The sequence below is a fragment of the Erythrolamprus reginae genome, chromosome 8 (genome assembly GCF_031021105.1).
Source record: "Erythrolamprus reginae isolate rEryReg1 chromosome 8, rEryReg1.hap1, whole genome shotgun sequence".
Classification (NCBI taxonomy): Eukaryota; Metazoa; Chordata; class Lepidosauria; order Squamata; family Dipsadidae; genus Erythrolamprus; species Erythrolamprus reginae.
The window spans coordinates 27,503,951-27,527,733 of NC_091957.1; the positions used below are offsets into that span (position 1 = coordinate 27,503,951).

General features: G+C 44.8%; 1 protein-coding gene across 7 annotated transcripts in view; it reads right to left on the reverse strand.

Moving 5' to 3' along the window:
• Nucleotides 1–23,783, reverse strand: part of UBR4 (ubiquitin protein ligase E3 component n-recognin 4) — a 211,101-nt gene that overhangs the window by 106,942 nt on the left and 80,376 nt on the right. For all 7 annotated transcript variants that reach the window (XM_070759469.1, XM_070759468.1, XM_070759464.1 and 4 more), the window contains exons 51-55: nt 5,430–5,564; nt 2,297–2,471; nt 1,996–2,139; nt 1,159–1,280; nt 377–488 (exon numbers count right to left, since the gene is read on the reverse strand). In XM_070759469.1, coding sequence (XP_070615570.1) covers nt 377–488; nt 1,159–1,280; nt 1,996–2,139; nt 2,297–2,471; nt 5,430–5,564 — 688 coding nt within the window. The remainder of the gene's footprint in view (nt 1–376; nt 489–1,158; nt 1,281–1,995; nt 2,140–2,296; nt 2,472–5,429; nt 5,565–23,783) is intronic.

Consider the following 23,783-nt stretch of genomic DNA (forward strand, 5'->3'; position numbering starts at 1 on the left):
CTGCACTGTTCACCCATTTTGAGACTGTCAGAAATCACTACCCCTAAATCCTTCTCTTCTGAAGTTTTTGCTAACACAGAACTGCCAATGCAATACTTAGATTGAGGATTCCTTTTCCCCAAGAGCATTGTTTTACATTTGAAAACATTAAACTGCAGTTTCCATTGCTTTGACCACTTATCTAGTAAAGCTTAATCATTAGGAAGGAAAAAGAGAAGGAACGTGGATGGGGCAAGACAACTTCTCCAGTCCCAGCAAGGAGGATAAGGCCCTCCTGAGATGCTTCTGGGGTCTCCTCCAAGGGAAACCTGAGATACCCTCCCTAGTGGGGTTTCCAGTGAGGTTTCCCAGGCTCCAAACTAGTGCTGCCCCTTACCCATAGGGGTGTTGCTTCGAGGGGAAGAAGGCAAGGTCACATGTCTCCTCTTGTTCCTGGGCCTCAGCACCCGGATCAGCGCTTGCTTGCAAGAGAAGCTCACAGCCGGATCCTGGAAGGCAAAGGGGCAAATCAAAAATGTGTTTGGGGGAGAAGTGGTGTGTGGGGGGCAATGGCCTGGGGGAGGGAGGGGCAGGAATGAACTCTTAAGGGACTCAAGCTTCAGATCCTCCTGCCCGAAAAGCTCAGAGTATGCAGCCCTCCAGAGAAACCTTCTAGCCACATTCACATGTCGTTTAGACCTAGCCGAACTTGGTTTGTTCACGGATGCAGACTAGCTCTCTTTATTGCCTGGGCAACAAGAGGGCAAACGGGAAGCTGTGGTTCTGTACAGCTTAGTCTGGTGCTTTCCGGTTGGGGATTATGGGAGCTGAGACCCAGCAGGAATCCAGGCCATGCAGCCACAGGAGTGTCTGGCTAGCTGAGGTCGTTGTTTTTCTTTTGTCTCCCCTCTTTTGGCTGCTCCAGGTGGAGGAAGAGCAGACAGCCCTTTCTACCCTCTCCACCTTACCAGGCTGCCAACTCCCACCAGGTTTAGATGCACCCTGCCACAGCCAACCAACAGCCGAGGGTGCAAGAGACAAGCCAGGCCTCCCTCTGGGGTCTGCTCCTGCTGAGTGGAGAGTGTGTGTGGGGGTGCGCCCTGCCCTTCTACAAAGACCACGTGGCACATGGCCTGGTCGCTTGGGAACGAAGCCCAGCCCAGCCCTGAAACAACGTACCGGGCACAGCAACATCTGCATGTAGATTTTGGAGGCGACATTGATGCAATCCAGCTCGCAGATACAATATCCGTGAAGGATGTCTATGAGGGCGTTGACAGTGGCCTCGACGTGGGTCAGCCCTGCGGCACAGAGATGAAGGGGGAGGAGAGCTCAGGGAAAGTAGGAATCCTGTATGTGGTGGCTAGGTGCCCTTTCTGCTCCAGGGAGAGAGGAAGGAAGGAAGGAGGGAGAAAAAGAGGGAGAGAGAGAAAGAGAGAGAAAGAAAGGAAGGAAGGAAGGAAGAAGGGGTGGAAGAGAGAGAGAAAGAGAGGGAGAGAGAGAGAGAGCGAAGAAAGGAGAAAAAGAAAGAGGGTGGGAGAGAAAAAGAGGGAAAGAAAGAAAGAAAGAAAGAAAGAAAGAGGGTAGGAGAGAGAAAGAGAGTGGGAGAGAGAGAAAGAGAGAGAAGGACAAAAAGAAAAAAGAGGGTGGGAGAGAGAAAAAGAGAAGAAAGGAGAAAAAGAAAGGACAGAAAGAGAGTGGGAGAAAGAGACAGAAAAAAGGAGAAAAAGAAAGAAAGAAAGAAGGGAGAAGGAAGGAAGGAAGGAAGGAAAGAGAGGGCAGGAGGAAGGAAGGAAAGAGAGGGAGGAAGGGAAGGAGGGGGCTGTTAAGAGGAGCTTGGAGGAGAGAGTCTATTACAGGGTCCAGAGATAAAAAGCAGCATGAACAGTTCAGCTGGCCAAATATTTTGGGCGCGAAGCCTGGCAAGAGGCCATGTGGGCGGCATGGAACACTCTGTACGGCTGCTGCCACCCCGGCAGCCATGTCTGATCCCTGCTCAAGAAAGACGGTACCCACCTGGCAAGCAAGCAGGTGCCAGGAAGGCGTTCTTGGGTTTTGAGGCGTGAAGTTTCCAGAAATGGTTGACCAGCTGGATAATAAAACTGCAGCCTTCCCCTCCTTCGGGGCCCTTCACGGCCTCCTGCCCTTCTTCGATGCTTTCTGAAAAGTTTAAGGGAAGGCACTTTTTTTGCTGAACGGATAGAAGCCTACCCCATCCCAAGCCTCCAAACCCTGTTCTCAAAAGAAAGGAGGGTGGCGAGAAAGCTGGGCTTGTGGGGATGTGTGTGCAAGGAAAGGAAGGATTTTTTTGCCCTACCTGATTCCAGAGATGGGAACTTTGATTCCGTGAAATGGACCAGGTTATTCGGCCGCATGATGGCGATGGAGCGGGCCGTGATGACCAGTCTTTGAAAGACCTCTGGTTCCAGGTCCTTCCCTTCTTTGTTCGAGGTGGTGAGGTACTGGATGGCTTTGCTCAACAGGGCCTGGTCCTGCGGTGCCGAAGGAAAGGGGCTGGATCAGAGTCCCCTCCCTCACAATTACCCGATGCCACAAGACGACACCAGCACCAGCAGGGGTGCTGTCAAGGCTGACTCGCAATGCACCTCTACTCTCAACTTGACAACAAAAACGAAAGCAGGACGAGGGGAATGTTTCCTCCCAGGAGATTCCTAGAGAGGCTTCACAGAGGCTTCTCCCCACCTTTTCCGGCCCTGTTTCCTCCCAGGAGATTCCTAGAGAGGCCTCACGGAGGCTTCTCCCTGCCTTTTCCGGCCCTGTTTCCTCCCAGGAGACTCCTAGAGATGCTTCACAGAGGCTTCTCCCTGCCTTTTCCAGCCCTGTTTCCTCCCAGGAGATTCCTAGAGAGGCCCCACGGAAGCTTCTCCCCGCCTTTTCTGGCCCTGTTTCCTCCCAGGAGATTCCTAGAGAGACCCCACGGAGGCTCCTCCCCACCTTTTCCAGCCCTGTTTCCTCCCAGGATATTCCTAGAGAGGCCCCACAGAGGCTTCTCCCTGCCTTTTCCGGTTACAGTTTCAGAGGCTCGGGTTTGTAAGTGGAAAATGGTTCTTGAGAAGAGGCCAAAAAATCTTGGTACACTCGGTTCTTATCTAGAAACGTTTGTAAGTAGAGACGTTTGTAGGTAGAAGTACCACTGTATATGGGAGCTGTTGGCAGCCTGAGAAAATCCTTACACTTCAAGGCCACGCGATTGGATAATGGGTGGCCCACATGGGGAATAGGGGGAATTATGTCCAGATATATTGAGATAGGCAGCAGCTGGATGTATCTAGATGGCAGAATTTATAGTGTAGCAATTCAGTATCCAGTTCAGATAAATAACGAAGACACTTTTGTAGAAAAACATTAGTGAACAGTTTTAGTCTTCCGCGCAAGCAAAAATATCTTCTTAGTCTTCTATTTAAAGGAAAAAACTTTACTTTAGCTATGTAAGTAATGCTTACTTACACATAGATACTAAACGAATCCAGGTTTCTCTGCCAGTATCAACACCACAGCTCTAACTCAATACTTAACTCACGATATATGACGAGCAGAATCCGAGACCAAGCTACAAGGATTAAATTGGAATCACTCTATAATATGTAAATAGATATATTGCTCTTGGGTTAAGTGGACTATACAAGAAACACCCCCAATTTGGTGGTGGGGAATGTGTGTGTATCGGGGTGGTGGGCACAATTCACTATGCACTGTTTTATGTTGTGTGATATAAAAATTGTTAAAAAATCAATAAAAATATTTACAAAAAAAAATAATAATACTTAACTCACACTCAAACTGATTCAGCCCGCCAACTAACAACCATCTAAAACACCACCACACACACTGTAAAAGTGCTTTGCATTTTATATTGCTCTGGCCCAATCAGGTTGTAGTTTACTCCCCATGACTCAGCATTCATTACTGTTTAATATGGCAACATAATGGAATATCAGCTAGGATTGAGCTAATTCTTGACAAATTAACTGTGCTGTTTTTCATGCTAAAACCTCAGAACTGGTCTTGCTTCTTCTGTGCCTGTATGGATCTATCAGTAAATTACTTATGGGATCGCATACTGCCTCATGTATCCCAGCAACCTTTTAGAGCTCAGAGTTGGCCTTCTCCGGGTCCCATCAGCTGAGCAATGCCACCTGGAGGGACCCAGGGGATGAGCCTTCTCTGTGGCAGCTCCGACTCTTTGGAATCAGCTCACCCCAGAGATTTGTGCTGCCCCCACCTCCTGGCCTTTCGTATGGCCTTAAAAATACACCTCTACCAGCATGCTTGGGGCCATTGAGCATTGCCCCGTTCTCTGGTCGATGCTATGAATGCCTTATTGTGAACAAATGTTAGCTTAATGTTTTTACGAGGGTCACCCAGAAAGTAATGCACCACATTTTTTTTCTCAGCCTACAGTAATGGTACGAATGCAAAACTTTAGATATACATTATTTGAATTGTCAGGAGTGTGTGTGTACATTTTGTGTTTCTTGAGACAGATAGCGTTGCTGCAGCAGTGTTTTGAAATGGCGCCTGTAAGTGATGTACGTTACAAGCAGCATGTTCTCATTGCAGAGAAAGAAACTGTTGGGAACATTCACAAACGTTTGTGTACAGTTTATGGAGAATCTGCAGTTGACAGAAGAACAGTTAGTCGCTGGGCACAGAGGGTGAGGCCATTAGAACACGGTTCGGCAGAGCTCCAAGGCTTCGTGACCAGAACAAGGAGTGGTACCAACAGGGTTTACATATCTTTGTGTCTCGCTGGAGGAAGGCCATAGAACGGGACAGAGATTACGTGGAAAACAAGGGAGTATAGAAGAAACATCATCTTTCTTGTGTGTCTCATTGTGTTCAATAAAAAATCGTTGAAAAAAAAATGTGGTGCATTACGTTCTGGGCAACCTCCGTAGTATGGGGGGAGGGAGTTAGACTTGATTTTATACTGTTTATAGGTTCATATTGGGTTTCTCTGATGTGTACCATATTGATTTTGCTAGGTAAGCTGCCCTGAGTCCACAGGAGAAGGGTGGCCTAGAAATCCAATCAATCAATCAATCAATCAATCAATCAATCAATCAATCAATCAAATGTTTATGGACATTCTCATTTATCCAGGTCAGGGCTGCTTTTTCAAGAGGCAACTTCAGAGCTGAAGAAGCATCTCGGATGAGAAGTGAAATGTCTCCAGAGAAAATCTGGAGAGTCCAGTTGCACATGGAAACTCATGATTCTTGACAAATGTATCTTTTCTTTTATGTACACTGAGAGCATCTGTACCAAAGACAAATTCCTTGTGTGTCCAATCACACTTGGCCGATGAAGAATTCTATTGATTCTATTGAAACTGAGGCAAGACCATGCTGCAAGTGTTCTGAATTCCTCTGGGGCCAACGGAGGGAATCCTCCAGAAGCTGTGTCGGAAAGGAAATTGGCTCGCTTACCTTGTGGTTGTGGTAAGCAGAGCGGCTGGCGTGTAGGCTGGCCAGGAGGCTCTTCGTCTGCTGCTGGACGCTGGAAGGGGCTGGCGTGGAGAGCAGCATGGTGGCCAACTCTTGAGTGGCAGCTTTGGTCTTCTCCTGAGGGCAGACGATCTCAAGTCAGATGCTGATCGCTCTGGGAATTGGGAAGGCACCCACTCACCCACCCATGAGAAAGAAGAATGCCACAGCCTGCTCAGACACAGGGGGCTGCGTTTCTGAATCTTAATTCAGATGGAGGACAGGGAAGTTCATTTCCAGATAAATCTCTGCTTCAGCATAGCAGTCCAAGAAGTTAGGATCCGTAAAGCTCCTCTGATCAGAGCTTCGAGGCGTCACCTTTGTTAGGATTCTGTTCACACAGTTGGGTTGGCAATATATAAACCAACAATGTATGTATGGAGGTTTAACTGTGTTAATGTATATAGCTTTAACTGCATGCTATTTCTGATTGTTTGATTGTGTTGTAGATTGCCATTAGAGGGAGCTAGAGATCACAGTTTGTTCTCTTTGACATACTCTCTCTCTCTCTGAAATTCTCTCTCTTTGATATTGGTTATGTTGGTTATGATCTATAAAGCCCTACAGGGCATTGGACCAAATTGCTTACAAGATCACCTTCTGCCTCACATATCCCAGTGATCAGTCAGGCCCACAGAGTCGGCCTTCTCCAGATCCTGTCGGCCAGAAAATGTCACCTGGTGGGGCCTAGGGGAAGTGTTTTCTCTGTGGTGGCCCTGGCCCTATGGAACGAGTTCTCCCCGGAGATCCATATCGCCCCTACTCTCCCTGCCTTCCGTAAAGTTTTAAAGACTAGTAAGTTAGTTAGTTTTTATGCCGCTCTTCTCCTGAAACTCAGGGTGGCTTACAACAAAGGTAATATAACATGTTAGAAATCTAAGTAAAATTACAATCTAAAAATCTGCATAGTTCAAAGTTAAACAAACAGATTCAAACATCGTGCATTCATTCATTTGGCAGGGCAAGATATATATTTAGTTGCATTGACTATATATTAATGAATTGGGTGAGGAATATACAAGTTAAAAAAGTAGATATAAAAAGTATTTGGTTGTCAGACCATGCCCCACTACTAGCAGAATGGGAAATAGGTCAGGAATGTAATCAAAGAATTTGGAGATATAATGCAGTTGTAACTTCTAGTGAAAAAGATAAAGATAAATTGCAGACAGAGTTATGTGAATATTTTAGAATTAATGATGTGGGCGATATTCAGCAATCAATTGTTTGGGTGCATGTAAGGCTTATATGAGGGGACAATGTATATGTATGGAAGTAGATATCAGAAAGAGGTGGGGCAGAGAAAGGGAGAGGAAGATAAGGGAAATAGATTTGATACAAGACCATATGAGATTAACTAAGAGTAGGGATTGGAATAGTCTATTGAAATTGAAAAGGAAACAATTGAAGGTGTATGATGAGATCCAATGGAATAAGATGAGAATGACGATGCAACAAAAAATATTGAGCTGGGGGGAAAATCAATAAAACAAATGGCAAGATATTTCAAGAAGAGGAAAGAAAAATCATGCATATTAGCACTGAGAGACCCTAGTGGAGAGATTAGATATGGTAAAGAGCAGCTAGAGAAGATAATGAGAAAATATTATGAGGATTTGTATAAAGAGGAGCAGGTAAATATAGGAGTCCTTAACATTGGGAAAATAGTAAGTGAAGAAGATAAACAAATATTGAATGCAGAAATTACACAAGATTAAATTGCTAGAGTAATTAAAGGGTTAAAACAAGCCAAAGAACAGGGCCTGGATGGGTTTACAGGAGAATTTTATAAAACTTATATGAATGAACTGTTGTCACATTTGGGGAAACTGTTTAATAATATATTGTTAACTTATGATATCCCGCAGACATGGAAGACTTCAGAGATTGTTACCACCCCAAAGATTGATCAAGATTTAAGAGAGCCTGGGTCCTACCGTCCTATTAGTTTGGCAAATCAAGATTATAAAATATTTATGAAGATATTGGCAAATAGACTCAAAAATATTCTACCAAAGGTAGAATACCTTTGAGGTATTAATATTAATAATTAATTAATATTAATTCGGTATTAATACCAAAGAGGATTAATATGGGTTTGTGAAGGGTAGGAAGATAAGTGAACCAATTAGAAATGTAATAAATGTGATGCACTATGCTACCGTTACTAAAAGGAAATTGGGAATTTTGAAATTAGACGTTTATAAAGCTTTTGATAAAGTTAACCATTCCTATTTATACAAACTATGTAAGGAATTAAATATGGGGGACAAATTTTGTGGAATTATAGAAGAGATTTATAAAGAGAATGAAGCGTATATAAGGTTGAATGGACAAAGAACACAGAGAATTAAAATGCAAAATGGCACCAAGCAGGGATGCCCTTTATCTCCAATGTTATTTGTAATAGCAAGAGACATTAACTAATAAGATAAGACAAGATAATACTTGGGTAGGATATAAAATAGGGGAATTAGAAATGAAACTAAACCTATTTGCAGATGATGCAATTATACTGACCCAGACCCCGATGGAGATGATTAAAGGCATAAGAAATATTTTGCAAGAGTTTAAACAGGAATCAGGATTGTCGGTCAATATGGAAAAATCAGAGATTATGTGTTTAAATACAGGTCTGGGAGAGCAGATAGAAATTAGGAAAGAATCAGGGTTGAAGTTAGGATTAAAGAAAATTAAATATTTTGGAATTTGGTTATTGAGAAACCCAGCGAAAATCGAGGTGGTGAATTATAGACAAATATGGAGGAAAATGTTGAAACAGATGAGGAGCTGGAAAGAGAAAAGGCTAAGGAGAATGGCTAAAATAAGAGCATTAGAAATGATGAGTTCCCAAAATGATGTACCTGTCTCAGGTCTTGCCAGGGGCTTTATTAGCATCCAAGTTTAGGGAGTGGGATAAAAAACTTAATTATTGGGTTGAAGAAGATAAGAGACTGAGAATAAGGAAAAAGTGGTTAATAGCGAATGAAAAAGAGGGCAGATGGGGAATTCCTTGTTTGGAGTTGTATAGAGAAGAATTTCAAATTGAAAGATTAATGGAGCTGCAATTATTCAAAAATAAATGGGTGAAATTGGAAAAAGAGATAAATGGGATGAAGAATAGAGAATTAATTTTTATAAGGTGGAATAGGAGTGACATAGATAAATTAATAGGTCCCATGAAAGGGACTATGGAAATTTGGAAAAAATGGCAGGGAAAATAGGATTATATAAATCAAAACTGTCCTCGTTTATGTAATAAATAGAGTTAATGAAACAAATCTAAATAGGGTTATAGGAGAGTTGAAGGGAAGAGGGATAATTAAGATAGAACAGTTATATGAGAAGGATGGGAGGCCAAGAAGAAATCATATAGAATGGTGGTTGGGTAAGGGAAGATGGCTACAAATAAATGCAATATGTAAATATCTGAAGGAAAGGGAGAATAAAGAAGCACTATTTAGGGAGGAGATAGAGTTAGAGAAAATAATAAGAGAAAAAAGTGAGGGTACCAAGGCGCAAGCAAGTAATATATATAAGATGTTAGGGCAGCCAGATGGGGATGTGATCCAAGGACTAAATGGTGGCAAAGTGAGATACAAGTAGAGGTGCAAGAGATGAAAAATATAGTGGAGAATATAAGGAAAACTAAGAATACAAGAGTTAGGGAAATGAGAAGGAAAATATTACATAAGTGGTATTACACACCTGTTTTACTTGAATACTTTCAGCAGAATGTTACAGGTACAGTGGTACCTCAAGATACGAACCCCTCGTCTTATGAACAACCCGAGATATGAACCCGGGGTTCAGAAAAATTTTGCCTCTTCTTGCGAACTTTTTTCGTCTTACGAACGCCAAACCCGAACTTCCGGGTTCGGCGATCGGGAGGCTGCTGGGAAGCCCCCCGGCTGTTTTAAAAGTTGACAGCCAGGCAGCGGGGCTTCCCAGCGGCCTCCCGAACCCCAAACCCCGAAGTTCGGCAAAAGTTCGGGTTCGGGAGGCTGCTGGGAAGCTGCGCCGCCCGGCTGCCACCTTTTAAAACAGCCGGGGGGCTTCCCAGCAGCCTCCCGAAGCCGAACGCGGAAGTTTGGGTTTGGCGTTCGGCTTCGGGAGGCTGCTGGGAAGTCCCCCAGCTGTTTTAAAAGGTGGCAGCCGGGCTGCGCGGCTTCCCAGCAGCCTCCCGAACCCCGAACTTTTGCCGAACTTCTGGGTTCGGGGGGCTGCTGGGAAGCCCCGCAGCCCGGCTGTCACCTTTTAAAACAGCCAGGAGGGTTCCCAGCAGCCTCCCGAAGCCGAACGCGGAAGTTCGGGTTTGGTGATCGGCTTCAGGAGGCTGCTGGGAAGTCCCCCGGCTGTTTTAAAAGGTGACAGCCGGGCTGCGGGGCTTCCCAGCAGCCTCCCGAACCCCGAACTTTTGCCGAACTTCTGGGTTCGGGTTTCGGGAGGCTGCTGAGAAGCCCCGCAGCCCGGCTGTCACCTCTTAAAACAGCCGGGGGGTTTCTCGGCGGCCTCCCGAATGCCGAACCCGGAAGTTTGGGTTTGGCGTTCGGGAAGCCGCTGAGAAGCCCCCGGGCTGTTTTAAAAGGTGACAGCCGGGCGGCAGCGTTTTTTTTGCAGGGTTTTTTGTTGTTGTTGCACGGATTAATTGACTTTACATTGTTTCCTATGGGAAACAATGTTTTGTCTTACGAACCTTTCGTCTTACGAACCTCCCCTGGGAACCAATTAGGTTCGTAAGACGAGGTATGACTGTATCTGTTGGCATCGGTGCCAAGATAAAGGAGTGTTTATGCATATGTTTTGGGAATGCCCGGTAGTGCAGAATTTTTGGCAAAAAGTGCAAGAGGATATTAATAGGATGTTAAATATACGATGGATAATTACTAAGGAAATGGCAATATTAGTCAAAAGTAATGCGATGGGAGAATTTAGAGAAATAAAATAAGCAGCGATAGAAAACGCTCAGGCGGTAATAGTCTTGGGTTGGAAGGATGCGACAAAATGGACAATGCAAAATTCCAGTACATGGTGGACCACATTAAATTTGAGATTATGGATAAAAGAATGAATTTGGTTAATGAAACTGACTTGCGACAACTGATGGGACGATGGGACAAGGTAAGACGATATATGGCGAGTAGAATCTGAGACCAAGCTACAAGAAACAAATTGGAATCACTTTATATGTAACTAGATACTTTGCTCTTGGATTAAAATGGTTTATACAAGAAACATCCCTGATTTGGTGGTGGGATATGAATGTTTGTCTGGTGGTGGGCACAATTCACAAAACACTTGTTTTATGTTGTGTGTGTGTTTATATTGTAAAAAATCAATAAAAATATTTTAATAAATATTTTAAAAATATTTTAAAAAATAGAAATTAACTAACTAACTAACTAAATAAATAAACTCTCTCTCTAATCTGCAGTCTAGATTTAGAATCAGAAAGTGGGGAAAGACTAGAATCCAGTAAAGAAGACGAAATAGAAACAGACAGGCAAACAGAAAGAAGACAGGAAGAAATAACACTAGAAGAGAGAGAAGGTGAAAAAGGAAAAGAAGAAGGAACCAAGACTAGATCACAAACAGCAGCGGCGGCGAATAAATAACTAAAAAAATAGCAACAAAACAAAACCAAATAAACAAGCGAACGAAACAGAACTAAAAGGGAAAAAAACCACCTTTCTTTTCTTTTGTTTAGTTAAATGCTATCAGAAATTAAATTAATCTCAATAAATATCAATGGTCTTAACAACAACTACAAAAGAAGAAAGGTCTTTTCCAAACTTCTGAGCCAAAAAGCACAAATAATTTGTCTGCAAGAAGTGCACATCAAATCAGCACATAAAAAATATCTAGAATACCCCAAACTGGGAGAACTGTATACATCATTAGATGAAAAAAAAAAAAAAGAGGGGTGGCCACCTATGTGAAAAAAGAACTAAAACCGAAAGAAATAAAAACAGACTCAAAAGGAAGATATGTCATAACCGAAATAGAAATGAAAGGTGAGAAAATATTAATAGTTAATATATATGCCCCAAACCAAAAATTGAAACCATTTTACAAAAAAAATACACGAAATCCTATTTCAAATTAACTCCGGAAACATCTGTATAATAGGAGACTATAATGGGATCGTGGACCCAAATATAGATTACAAGACAGGAAATAAAAGTAAAATAAAAAGGTCCACCCTACCCATCACATTTAACAAAATGACAGAAGAACGGGATCTCACAGATATCTGGAGACTAACACACCCAAAAGAAAAACAATTCATTTTTCATTCAACACCACAGAACTCCTTTTCTAGAATAGATATGGCATGGTTAAACAAAGGAATGTATAAAAAAATAAAATCGATTGAGATAGAACCAAATACGTGGGCTGACCACAACCCGATAAAGATTATTTGGCAAGGAGAAAAAAAAGAATACAGGAGATGGTCGCTAAACACAAACCTACTCTGAGACGAAAATTATATAGAGATGATCAATAAAGAATTAAAATTATTCCTGGTGGAAAACAAAAAACAACCCACCTCAATACAAATACACTGGGATACTCTAAAAGCATATACCAGAGGATTAAACAATAGCATACACAGCCAAAAAACAAAAGGAAGAGAAGGAGGAATACAACCACTATACAAATAAAATCAGTAGCTTAGAAAAGAACCTCCAACAAGATCCAACAAACAATCAGACTCTAAAACTTTTGAGGGATGCTAAACACAAAATAAACTCTATCGATCAACAAGAATTAATCAGAAACATAAAACAAACAAAACAAAATTATTTCGAAACAGCCAATAAACCAGGCAGATGGCTTTCCCAAAAAATCAAAAAGTGATAAAACTGATATATCAACTAGAAGATAAAAATGGAATAACCCAGCATACAGAACAACAGAAAAAAGAAATAATACAGGATTACTACAAAAATTTATATAAGGAAGAATTAATAGAAATTCCAAAAATTACAAGATATATACTAGAAAACAATACATTACAAATAGATGACCCTGATAAACAAATGTTAAATGAGAAAATAACTATACAGGAAATTCAACTAGCCTTAAAAAAACAAAAAAATAATAAATCTCCAGGTCCAGATGGCCTTCCAGGAGAATTTTATAAAGGGAATAAGGAAACATTTGAACCTATCTTATTAGAAATATATGACTAAATACTAGAACAGGCAAAAATCAGACTCATGGAGAAAGTCATATATAACAGTGATATTGAAAGAAGGTCTAGATAAACAAAAAAATACAGAACTATAAACCAATATCACTCCTGAACGCAGATTACAAGATCTTTATGTTGATTCTAGTAGAAAGAACATTTAAAAAATAAAATAAAATTATCAATACGGATCAAAGTGGCTTCTTACCACTTAGACAAATCTCAAACTGTACAAGGACGGTATTGGTCATTTTGGAGTATTGTGAAGCGCATCCAGGAGAGGAACCGTTGTACCTACCTGAACGGTCTTCTCAGTGCACTGGAAGGAGAGTCCAACATGGGTATTTCACCAATCCTATTGGTAGAGACTGAGTTAAATTTACATATTAATTGAGCACCGCCCCCCTCTGCTCTCCCCATGAGCCAGTTTTAAAAACGAAAAACCATAGTAAGAGGATAACCAAGTTTTATTTAACAACAGGTAATAATGAACATAACTTCCCACCCCGGCGTCCCTGACTTATAACAATGCTGGGCGGGTTTGGACTCTCCTTCCAGTGCACTGAGAAGACCGTTCAGGTAGGTACAACGGTTCTTCTCCACTGCATCTGGAAGGAGAGTCCAACATGGGATATACCAAAGATTCAAGGCCCATGGGAGGGAAAGGAACTTGTCAGGGACGTTGGGGGAGAGCAAACTCGTTGTAAAACACATCTCCCAAAGGCAGCATTGGCGGAAGCAAAGGAGTCCAACTTGTAATGCCGTATGAAGGTCGAAGGCGTCGACCACGTTGCATCCCTGCAAATGTCCTCTATTGACGCCTGCGTAGTCCAGGCCGCTGATGTGGCCGCGCTCCTAGTCAAGTGAGCCGTCAATCCAGCTGACACAGCTTGGTTACGTGCCTTGTACGCTTCCGCAATACAGTCTCTGATCCAACGACTAATAGAGGTAGACGATATGCCAAGTTCCTTTCTATCCTTTGCAAAGGAAATAAACAGTCGTTCCGTTTTCCTGAAGCTCTCTGTCCGTCTGATGTATATCTTAACCGCATGGACCACATCAATCTTGTGCCAGCGCAACTCCGACGGATGATTGCCCTGTGTGCAAAAATCAGGAAGAATCAATTCCTGTCGTCTGTGAAAGTCCGTATTCACCTTCGGTATGAAGGAAGGGTCTAGTCTCAGCACTACTCTGTCGGGATAGAAGATGCAAAGGTCAGGTCTCACCGACAAAGCAGACAACTCCGACACTCTCCTAGCCGACGTAATAGCCACTAGGAAGGCTGTCTTGATGGAAAGTAGTCTCAATGGTATGGACCTCAATGGTTCAAACGGTGGTTTTGTTAATGCTCTGAGGACCAGCGCGAGGTCCCATGACGGAAACCTCCGAACTGGTGGCGAATGCTTATTCGATGCTCCCTTAATAAAATCCTTTATCCAAGGGTGATAGGCCAAGGAATGCACCTCGGCCACTTGTATCATGGTTGAAAGAGCTGCCACATGCCTCTTTAAAGTGTTAGGCGCCAATCCCCGCTCCAGTCCTGCCTGCAGGAATTCCAAGACGGTAATTACTGACGCCACTCTAGGGTTTATATGTTGTTTATCGCAGAAACTGCAAAAGGCTGCCCACGTTGTCTGGTAGATCCAAGATGTCGATGGATGCCTTGCCGCCTGCAGGGTGTCGATGACCGTTTCTGGCAGTTTCAGGTGTCGTAGTCTGTGCCGCTCAAGTGCCAGACGGTCAGTTGAAACCACTGGGGATCTGGATGTCGTAAGCTCCCCTGGGTGAGTGACACTATCTGGTCTGGGATCCTCCATGGTGGCGACACCGATAGTCCCACCAGGTTGGAGAACCACGGGCGGCGTGGCCAATGTGGAGCCACCATCAACACCTCCGCTCTCTCCTTCAGGATTTTTTCCACCACCCTTGGTATGAGACTCGTTGGTGGGAACGCATAGAGTAGTCCCGGGGGCCAGGAAGCTAGGAGGGCGTTGACCTGCTCCGCTCCCGGCTCTGGAAACCTTGTGTAAAACCTCGGGAGCTGGGCGTTCTGGGAACTTGCAAAAAGATCCACTAACGGGGACCCAAATCTGGTTACCATCTGCTGGAATAAGGCTGGATCCAATCTCCATTCTGACGGGTCCAGGGTGGACCGGCTCAACCAGTCCGCCTGTGTATTGATGACCCCTGCAATGTGTTCCGCTGACAAGGATTTCAGATGCCGTTCGGCCCAATGGAAAAGGTTGTCCGTCTCCACCATGAGACGGTGCGACCTCGTACCCCCTTGATGGTTCAAGTGAGCTCTGGTCGTGACATTGTCCATTAGCACCAACACGTGCTTTCCCTGAACTAGGGGTGCAAATGTCTGTAAGGCCAGGAACACCGCTCTTAGCTCTAGGAAATTTATGTTGACCTCCGCTAGGTCTGTCGTTGTCCAGAGACCTTGAGCCATATGGGTCCCAATGTGGGCACCCCATCCAGTAAGGCTGGCGTCGGTGGTCAGAATGATCTGCTCCTGTGCTCGAAAGGAGGAGCCTTTGTGTAGTGCCGGAGATGCCCACCACTTCAGTGACTCTCTGACCTCGTGAGGTAAGTGCACCTGCTTGTGGGAATGGCTTATCTTGGTTCTCTGAGCCGGAAGCAAGAACCACTGCAGTGTCCTGATGTGGTGTCTGGCCCAGGGCACGATTCCAATGGTCGACACTAGGGTTCCCAGTGTCTTTGATAACAGTGACAATGGTAATGGCCTGCTGCGATGTATGCTGGCTACCAGCCGGCGTATGTTGTCCTGTCGTTCCGTGGAAAGGGACACTGAGCCCGCTTGAGTGTATATAATGGCTCCTAGGTGTAGGAGTCTGGTGGTGGGGGAGAGTTGGCTCTTCTCCACATTGATGGTGAAGCCGTGCTCCTCTAGCGTGCGAATGGTCATGTGTAAGTCCTTTCTGGCTTTCGCCGGGGACCTGGACAGTATGACTATGTCGTCCAGGTAAGCCATCAGTCTGATGGAACGAGCCCTTATGCTGGCGGTAAGCACATCCAGGAGTTTTGTAAACATCCATGGGGCTGACGAAAGACCGAATGGCATGGCCTTGTACTGGTAATGTCTCCCCTCTGTACAAAAGCGGAGAAACCTGCAGTGTGCCGGATGAATGGGAACATGCAAGTATGCTTCTTTCAGGTCTATGGAGGTTAAATAGTCCTGAGCCCGGATGGAAGCCAAAATAGTCTGCAGGGAATGCATCCTGAACCTTCGGTATTTGATGAAAAGGTTCAGTTGCTTCAGGTTGAGGATCAACCTGCATCCCCAGGAGGCCTTGGGAACTATGAAAATCGTTGAATAGAACCCTTTTCCTTCCTCCTGTTGGGGGACTCGCTCTATGGCTTGGATGTCTAATAGGTGCGTGATTTCCTTGCGTAACTGTGATTTCTTTTGAGAATCCCTTATAATAGGGCAGTGTAGAACCCGGTTGGGAGGAGGCTGGATGAACTCCAGCTTGAGTCCTTGAGCCACAGTGGCCAGAGCCCATTTGTCGGCGGAGGTGGTACGCCAGGCGCTGTGGAAGCCCTGCAGCTTCCCTCCCAAGGGCTGTGGTGCCGTCGAGTCATTTCGTACGTTTGAAACCCCTCTGGTTGCCACCACGAAAAGGCCTTCTGGACTGTTGGTAGCCCCTGGGTCTGTCCTGAAAGGAGCTGCGATCGCTCCTATAGGGCTGTTGATTGTACTGGCCCTGGGAAAAAGGCTGCTGAGTCTGGGTGGATCCGGAGGATGAGTCCCAACGAAAGGACTGGCGCCTCGAGTACGGATTGGACCTGCGGTCCTGTCGTCTGTTGGACCTGACGAGCACCTTCCTCTTATCTTTGTCCTCCACGAGGACTTTCTCCAACAAGTCCCCGAAAAGAGATGAGCCCTGGAAGGGGCCGGAGGCCAGTCGCCACTTAGATTTGAGGTCCGCCTGCCAGTTCCTTAACCACAAGAGGCAGCGAGAGGACAGCGTGGTTGCCATGCTTCTGGCGGAAAACTTAGCTGTGGTTAGTGTGGCGTCTGCGGAGAATTCTGCCGCTGCCAATAACTTACTCAGGTCCTGGCGAAAACGGCCGTCCTCGGGTCCCAGGCGGGATTGCATTTCTTTGTTTATATAAGTTTTATTAGTTTTTTCAAAGTTATACAAACTGAAATATTAGGAAACTTTGCAGACATTATTTCTCATATTACAAATCATAGTTATATAAGAAACATAAAATAAGTCAAAGAAAAAAACATGCATTTCTTGAATCCACAACATTGATGCTCTGTTCAGGAATGATGCCGCAGCAGTCGCCCTGAACCCCCAGCCAGACATCTGGTGCGTTTTGCGCAGTAAGATCTCCGCCTTCCTATCTTCAGGTTTCAGGCTGTCACCTGTCTCCGAAGGCACCAATGCGCTGGAAACCAGCGTTACGACTGGCTGATCGATGGGAGGGAATTCGAGAAGCTTCTCCACCTCCTCATCAAATGTATAAAACTTTCTCTCCAGGTTAGAGGAGCCCTGTGCTGCCGCTGGGTATAGCCAGAGTCTCTTGACCTCTTCAACAAAGATTGATGAGGCAGGAAAATGGTCGGACTCGGGCTGAGGTTCCTTGAGCAGTGTGTCAGAGGTCCTGCCCGTCTCTGTAGTCTCTGTAGCCTTTGATGAACCTGGCGGATTCATCAACTGCTTGGCCTTGTACAATAAGGTTCTAAAGAGTGCCGGTTGAAACAGGCCAACAGTAGGAGTCTGTTCTTGCGCCCTCTCATCCTCTGAAAGGTCGTATTCCCGGTCACTGTCTTCGAACTGAGCCGGTTCCTCTGTCAAGGACCCCAAACCCGAGGGGGGGCGGTGCCGACCATGAGCCCCTAATTTGGTGTTGTCTGCCATGTTGCTGTGCCCCTGTTGCAATGCCCTGTGAGTACGCATTGGCTATCATGTCTTGCAGGTCTGGGGGCAAGTTTTGCCATGCCCCGGGCTGCGATCTTAGGCCAGCCGCCGTGGGAGTAAACGTGGCTGATGGCCCCTGGGTCTCTCTTCCTGAGTATCCCGACCCTGGTCTAGCCCAAGATGTGCTGGGCGAGGGCATGACTTGAGGGGGGGGGCAGGAATTGCCTGTCCGGTGACCAGTCCCCTTCAGCAGCGACCCCACTGAACCCAAAAGTGGCTGGGGGTGTCGTGGGGTCTGAAGGCAGTCTCTGGGTCATAGGCAACCCCGCTGGGGAGGCCTGCAGAGCTGCTTCCAGCTTCCTCTCAAGCGCTTTAATGTGCTTTTCAGCTTCCTTCATGGAAGAGGAGGAGGAGGCAGAAGAGTGGGAGGCCTTGGCTTTTTCCTTGTCCTTCCCTTTAGACTTATCTTTGGGTGGCGCAGGGGATGCAGGCTTGTCTCCCTGTGTTGCCTCCATTCTACTCACGGGCACTCAAGGATGGATTTTTTATTGCTCTTGATGACCCCGGTGAGTATTGAGCCTCCAACTGCCTCGTCAGTACCTTCAAAATGGCGCCGCTGTCCTCCCGGTGTTCTGCGCCTACGCACTAGGGCCATCTGGTCCCTTCGCGCCCATTCTCCTCAAAGGGTCGCTCTTCGCGCCCAAACAGGAGGGATCGCCACGCCCACAAACATGGTGACGTCTGCTCTCGCCGTTCCCGGGACTTTCGCCCGTGTCCCGCCAGCACCGGGCGATTGCTGCCCGTTCCTCCTCGCCCCGATCGCCTTGCCCTCCAAGCGCCAGCGGTCGTGGCCGCCGCGGCGATTCCGGCGGCGGTCGCGGCGGCTGCAATAGTATCAGCCGCGGCAGTAGCGCTGATCCCCGATCAGCTGTAAGGCGCTCCGCTTCGGCTTGCCAGAGACGCCTTCGAGCCTCCCGGTGGGGGTGGGGGTGGGCCCCCTCACCGTCAGCTCGCAGCCCTAGTATGGCCTCGGAGGCCAGGGACCCCGGGCTGGGTGCTTCTCTATGGGGTGTTCCCTCGGAGGGAATACAAAACCCCTAAGGAGAATGGTTGGGGGTGGTGCCCGCGGAGGGCAGAGACCCCATGTCTTCTGTTTCCTCTTCCTTCTGCTCCATCTGAAAGACATAAGGAAAAAAAGGAGATTAAACAGGTAAACAATACATTTTATTTTTAAGCTCAAACTCAGTGTGTCTCTACTCTGGGACTGAGTTTTTAAAACTGGCTCATGGGGAGAACAGAGGGGGCGGTGCTCAATTAATATGTAAATGTAACTCAGTCTCTACCAATAGGATTGGTGAAATACCCATGTTGGACTCTCCTTCCAGATGCAGTGGAGAACAGGTAGCTCTTGCCTTCCTGGATGCGCAGAAAGTATTTGATAATGTCAATTGGCAATACTTATTAGAATTAATTAAAGAACTAAAATTAGGCAATAAATTTGAAAATATTATTAGAAATATATATACTCTCCAATCAGCTAGAGCAATAATAAATAGCGATATGACAAAACCAATACCCATAGAAAAAGGGGTACGTCAGGGTTGCCCAATGTCACCTCTTCTATTTATATTAACACAAGAATTACTACTAAACAAAATACGAAACAATAAAGAAATAAAAGGAATTAAAATTAAAGATGAAGAATATAAGCTGCAAGCATATGCAGACGACATAGTCTTTTTCCTGGAAGACCCTATAAATTCAGGCCACGAGTTAATCAAAGAAATAGAAGGATTCGGTGAATTTTCAGGACTAAAAATTAATAAGCAAAAGACAATGCTCATGACAAAAACTATGACCCTAGGGCAAATTAAGAAACTGGAAGAAGCTACAAATCTCCAAACCACAAAAAAGACCAAATATTTAGGACTAACAATATCTAACAAAACTATATCTCTCAAGAAAGACAATTATGATAAACTAGTACAAGAAACAAAAAAAACCTTGGAAAAGTGGAAAGATTTAAAACTATCAATGCTAGGTAGAATAGCAGTAATAAAAATGAATATTCTCTCAAAATTCCTCTATCTTTTCCAAACTGCCCCCATTAACATAGAACAATTTTTTTTTAGAGAAATATTTTTTTTTTTCAAGATTCATTTGGCAAAACAAAAAACCCAGAATCAAATTCACATATCTCCAGGACAGTAAAAGTAGAGGAGGCCTTGGGCTTCCAGACTTAAAATTATATTACAATGCCGCTAGTTTAGTATGGATAAAAGAATGGATCAACCTTTCTAACAAAAGAATATTGGTACTGGAAGGACACGACCTACAAATAGGCTGGCATGCCGATCTTTGGAAAGATGAAAGAAAAACACAAACTATCTTTAATAAACACTTGATCAGAAAATCCCTGTTAAAGACATGGTACGAAATCAAAAAGAAATATTATACTAAAATTCCTAGATGGTCATCAACCATGGAAGCCATTATCTATCCAAACCTGATAGATCCAACCAAGACTTTAAAATATATAGACATCTTACACCCAAACAGAGATTTAAAAACTAGACAGGAACTGGAATCACAAAATTACAAGATAGATTGGTGGAATTATACACAAATAAAATCCAGATATAATAAAGACAAAGCGCCTGGCATTGAAATTTCCACTAAATGTCTAGATAAAATTTTGATAGGACATGAGAACAGACAGATCACCAAAATTTACCAACTGCTCCTCGAACAAGAAAAAATAAAAGACACAATCAAAAATCCTATGACAGCCTGGGCCAAAAACATCCAACGAGAAATACACTTAGCGGATTGGGAAAGAACATGGAACACAATATCAAAAATTACACTATCAGCAGCATACAAAGAAAATTTTTATAAACTCTTTTACAGATGGTACATGCCCCCTTTGAGATTAGCAAAGATTTACCCAAAACTACAAGACACCTGCTGGAAATGTAAAAAAACAAAAAGGTTCCTTTTTTCACATGTGGTGGTCTTCCCCAAAATCAAAAAAATATGGAAAATAATTCATAGATGGCTCATAGAAATCACCAAAGAGAAAATAGAATATACTCCAGAAGGTATGCTCCTAGGAATTTGGAAAAAAAAAAATTCTAAGCAAACTCTCTTCCTTGTGACTCATATAAATACCGCAGCTAGAATATCGCTAGCGCAAATGTGGAAAAATGAAAAGATCCCATTTAGAAAGCCTAATTATAGACAAAATATACAAATGTGTAGAGATGGATGAAATCACAAATTCAATTAAGGGAACTAAGATCAAAGAATCAAAACGATCATGCTACAAATGGCATGAATGGATTCAAAAGAAAAAATTAAAATATTATAATACAAAGTAACAGTATACAGTGGTCCCTCGATTTTCGCGATCTCAATCTTCGCGAAACGCTATACAGTGGAACCTCGACATACGAGCAGCTCTACTTACGAGCTACTCGAGATAAGAGCTGGGAGGGGAGCGACATTTTTGTTCGCCTCCCGAGCTCACATTCGGGATACGAGCGCCAAGGAGCTGTCTCGGCTTCAGGAGACAGCTCCTTGGCGCTCGTATCCCGCGTGTTTTAAAAGGTTGCAGCTGGCCTGGGGGGCTGGGGGGGGGCTGGCAAGCCCCCCAGGCCGGCTGCAACCTTTTAAAACACGCGCGCCGCTTCGCAGCTGTCTCCTGAAGCCGGAACGCTAACTTCCGCGTTCGGCTTCAGAAGACAGCTGCAAAGCGGCGCGCGTGTTTTAAAACGTCAGAGCCGGCCCGGGGGGCTCGGGGGGAAGCCCCCGAGCCCCCCAGGCCGGCTGCCACGTTTTAAAACATGCGCACCGCTTTGCAGGCGTTCCAGGCGAGCCGCCCGGCATAAGCAGCGGTTTCGTGGGTGCTGGCAAGCCCCCACCACGTTACTTCGCTCCTGTCCTGGCTAAATCGTGTGGCAGCAAACATGCTTTGGGAGTTTGGCTGGGGGGGAGGGAGTTAGGAAGGTGCAAAGCATGTTTGCTCCCACGGGGAAGGGAAAAGGGGGCGGCTTAAGTCCTTCCCTGTGCTTCGGAAGCCGCTGACGCGCCCCTCAGAGAAAGAGAGAGGGGGGAGAGAGAGAAAGAGAGGGCTAGAAAGAGAGAGAGAGTGAGAGATGCTCAGTGAGCCTTTCTTTGAAGTTGCCTTTCTTTCTTGCTTTCTTTCTTGCTCTTTTTCTTTCTCTCTTTTACCTTCCCTTCCTCTATTTCTTCTTTTCTCCATCCCACCTTCTTCCCTCCCTCCCTCCCTTCACTCATTCCTCTCTTACTCTCCCCTTTCATAGGTTTCCTTGCTTCCTTCCTCTGTTCCTGTCCCTTTCCCCTTTCTTTCTTTCTTTCTTTCTCTTTTTCTTTCTCTCTTTTACCTTCCCTTCCTCTATTTCTTCTTTTCTTTCTCCTTCCCACCTTCTTCCCTCCCTCCCTCCCTTCACTCATTCCTCTCTTACTCTCCCCTTTCATAAGTTTCCTTGCTTCCTTCCTCTGTTCCTGTCCCTTCCCCCTTTCTTTCTTTCTTGCTCTTTTTCTTTCTCTCTTTTACCTTCCCTTCCTCTATTTCTTCTTTTCTTTCTCCTTCCCACCTTCTTCCCTCCCTCCCTTCACTCATTCCTCTCTTACTCTCCCCTTTCATAAGTTTCTTTGCTTCCTTCCTCTGTTCCTGTCGCTTCCCCCTTTCTTTCTTTCTTTCTTTCTCTTTTTCTTTCTCTCTTTTACCTTCCCTTCCTCTATTTCTTCTTTTCTTTCTCCTTCCCACCTTCTTCCCTCCCTCCCTCCCTTCACTCATTCCTCTCTTACTCTCCCCTTTCATAAGTTTCCTTGCTTCCTTCCTCTGTTCCTGTCCCTTCCCCCTTTCTTTCTTTCTCTTTTTCTTTCTCTCTTTTACCTTCCCTTCCTCTATTTCTTCTTTTCTTTCTCCTTCCCACCTTCTTCCCTCCCTCCCTCCACTCATTCCTCTCTTACTCTCCCCTTTCATAAGTTTCCTTGCTTCCTTCCTCTGTTCCTGTCCCTTCCCCCTTTCTTTCTTTCTTGCTCTTTTTCTTTTTCTCTTTTACCTTCCCTTCCTCTATTTCTTCTTTTCTTTCTCCTTCCCACCTTCTTCCCTCCCTCCCTCCCTTCACTCATTCCTCTCTTACTCTCCCCTTTCATAAGTTTCCTTGCTTCCTTCCTCTGTTCCTGTCCCTTCCCCCTTTCTTTCTTTCTTTCTTTCTCTCTTTTACCTTCCCTTCCTCTATTTCTTCTTTTCTTTCTCCTTCCCACCTTCTTCCCTCCCTCCCTCCCTTCACTCATTCCTCTCTTACTCTCCCCTTTCATAAGTTTCCTTGCTTCCTTCCTCTGTTCCTGTCCCTTCCCCCTTTCTTTCTTTCTTTCTTTCTCTTTTTCTTTCTCTCTTTTACCTTCCCTTCCTCTATTTCTTTTCTTTCTCCTTCCCACCTTCTTCCCTCCCTCCCTCCCTTCACTCATTCCTCTCTTACTCTCCCCTTTCATAAGTTTCCTTGCTTCCTTCCTCTGTTCCTGTCCCTTCCCCCTTTCTTTCTTTCTTTCTTGCTCTTTTTCTTTCTCTCTTTTACCTTCCCTTCCTCTATTTCTTCTTTTCTTTCTCCTTCCACCTTCTTCCCTCCCTCCCTCCCTTCACTCATTCCTCTCTTACTCTCCCCTTTCATAAGTTTCCTTGCTACCTTCCTCTGTTCCTGTCCCTTCCCTCTTTCCTTCCTTCCTTCCCACCCTCCATCCATTCATTCACCCATTCATTATTCATTTATACGTACATGTACATTTCTTCATTAAAAACATGTCTTTCTGCATAATTTAGACTAACTTTGTGAGTTTTTTGAGGGCTGGAACCAATTAAAATTATTTACATTAATTCCTATGGGGAAAAGTCGTTCGAGATAAGAGCTGCTCGACTTAAGAGCCCAGGTCCGGAACGAATTAAACTCGTATCTCGAGGTACCACTGTACCGCGATTTTTCAAAAAATAATAAATTAAAAATACGTCCGTGGTTTTCTCTCTTCCTTCCACTCTTCTCTCTCTCTCTTTCCTTCTCCACTTGCCCACGAGAAGAAAAAAAGCAACCTCTGCCGGGCAGCTCCCCTTGTGCCCTCGCTTTGTGCCTGCCTCTTGTCCCTCTCTTTTGGGGATTTTTTTTTCTTTTCTTTTTTCGCCTTTGG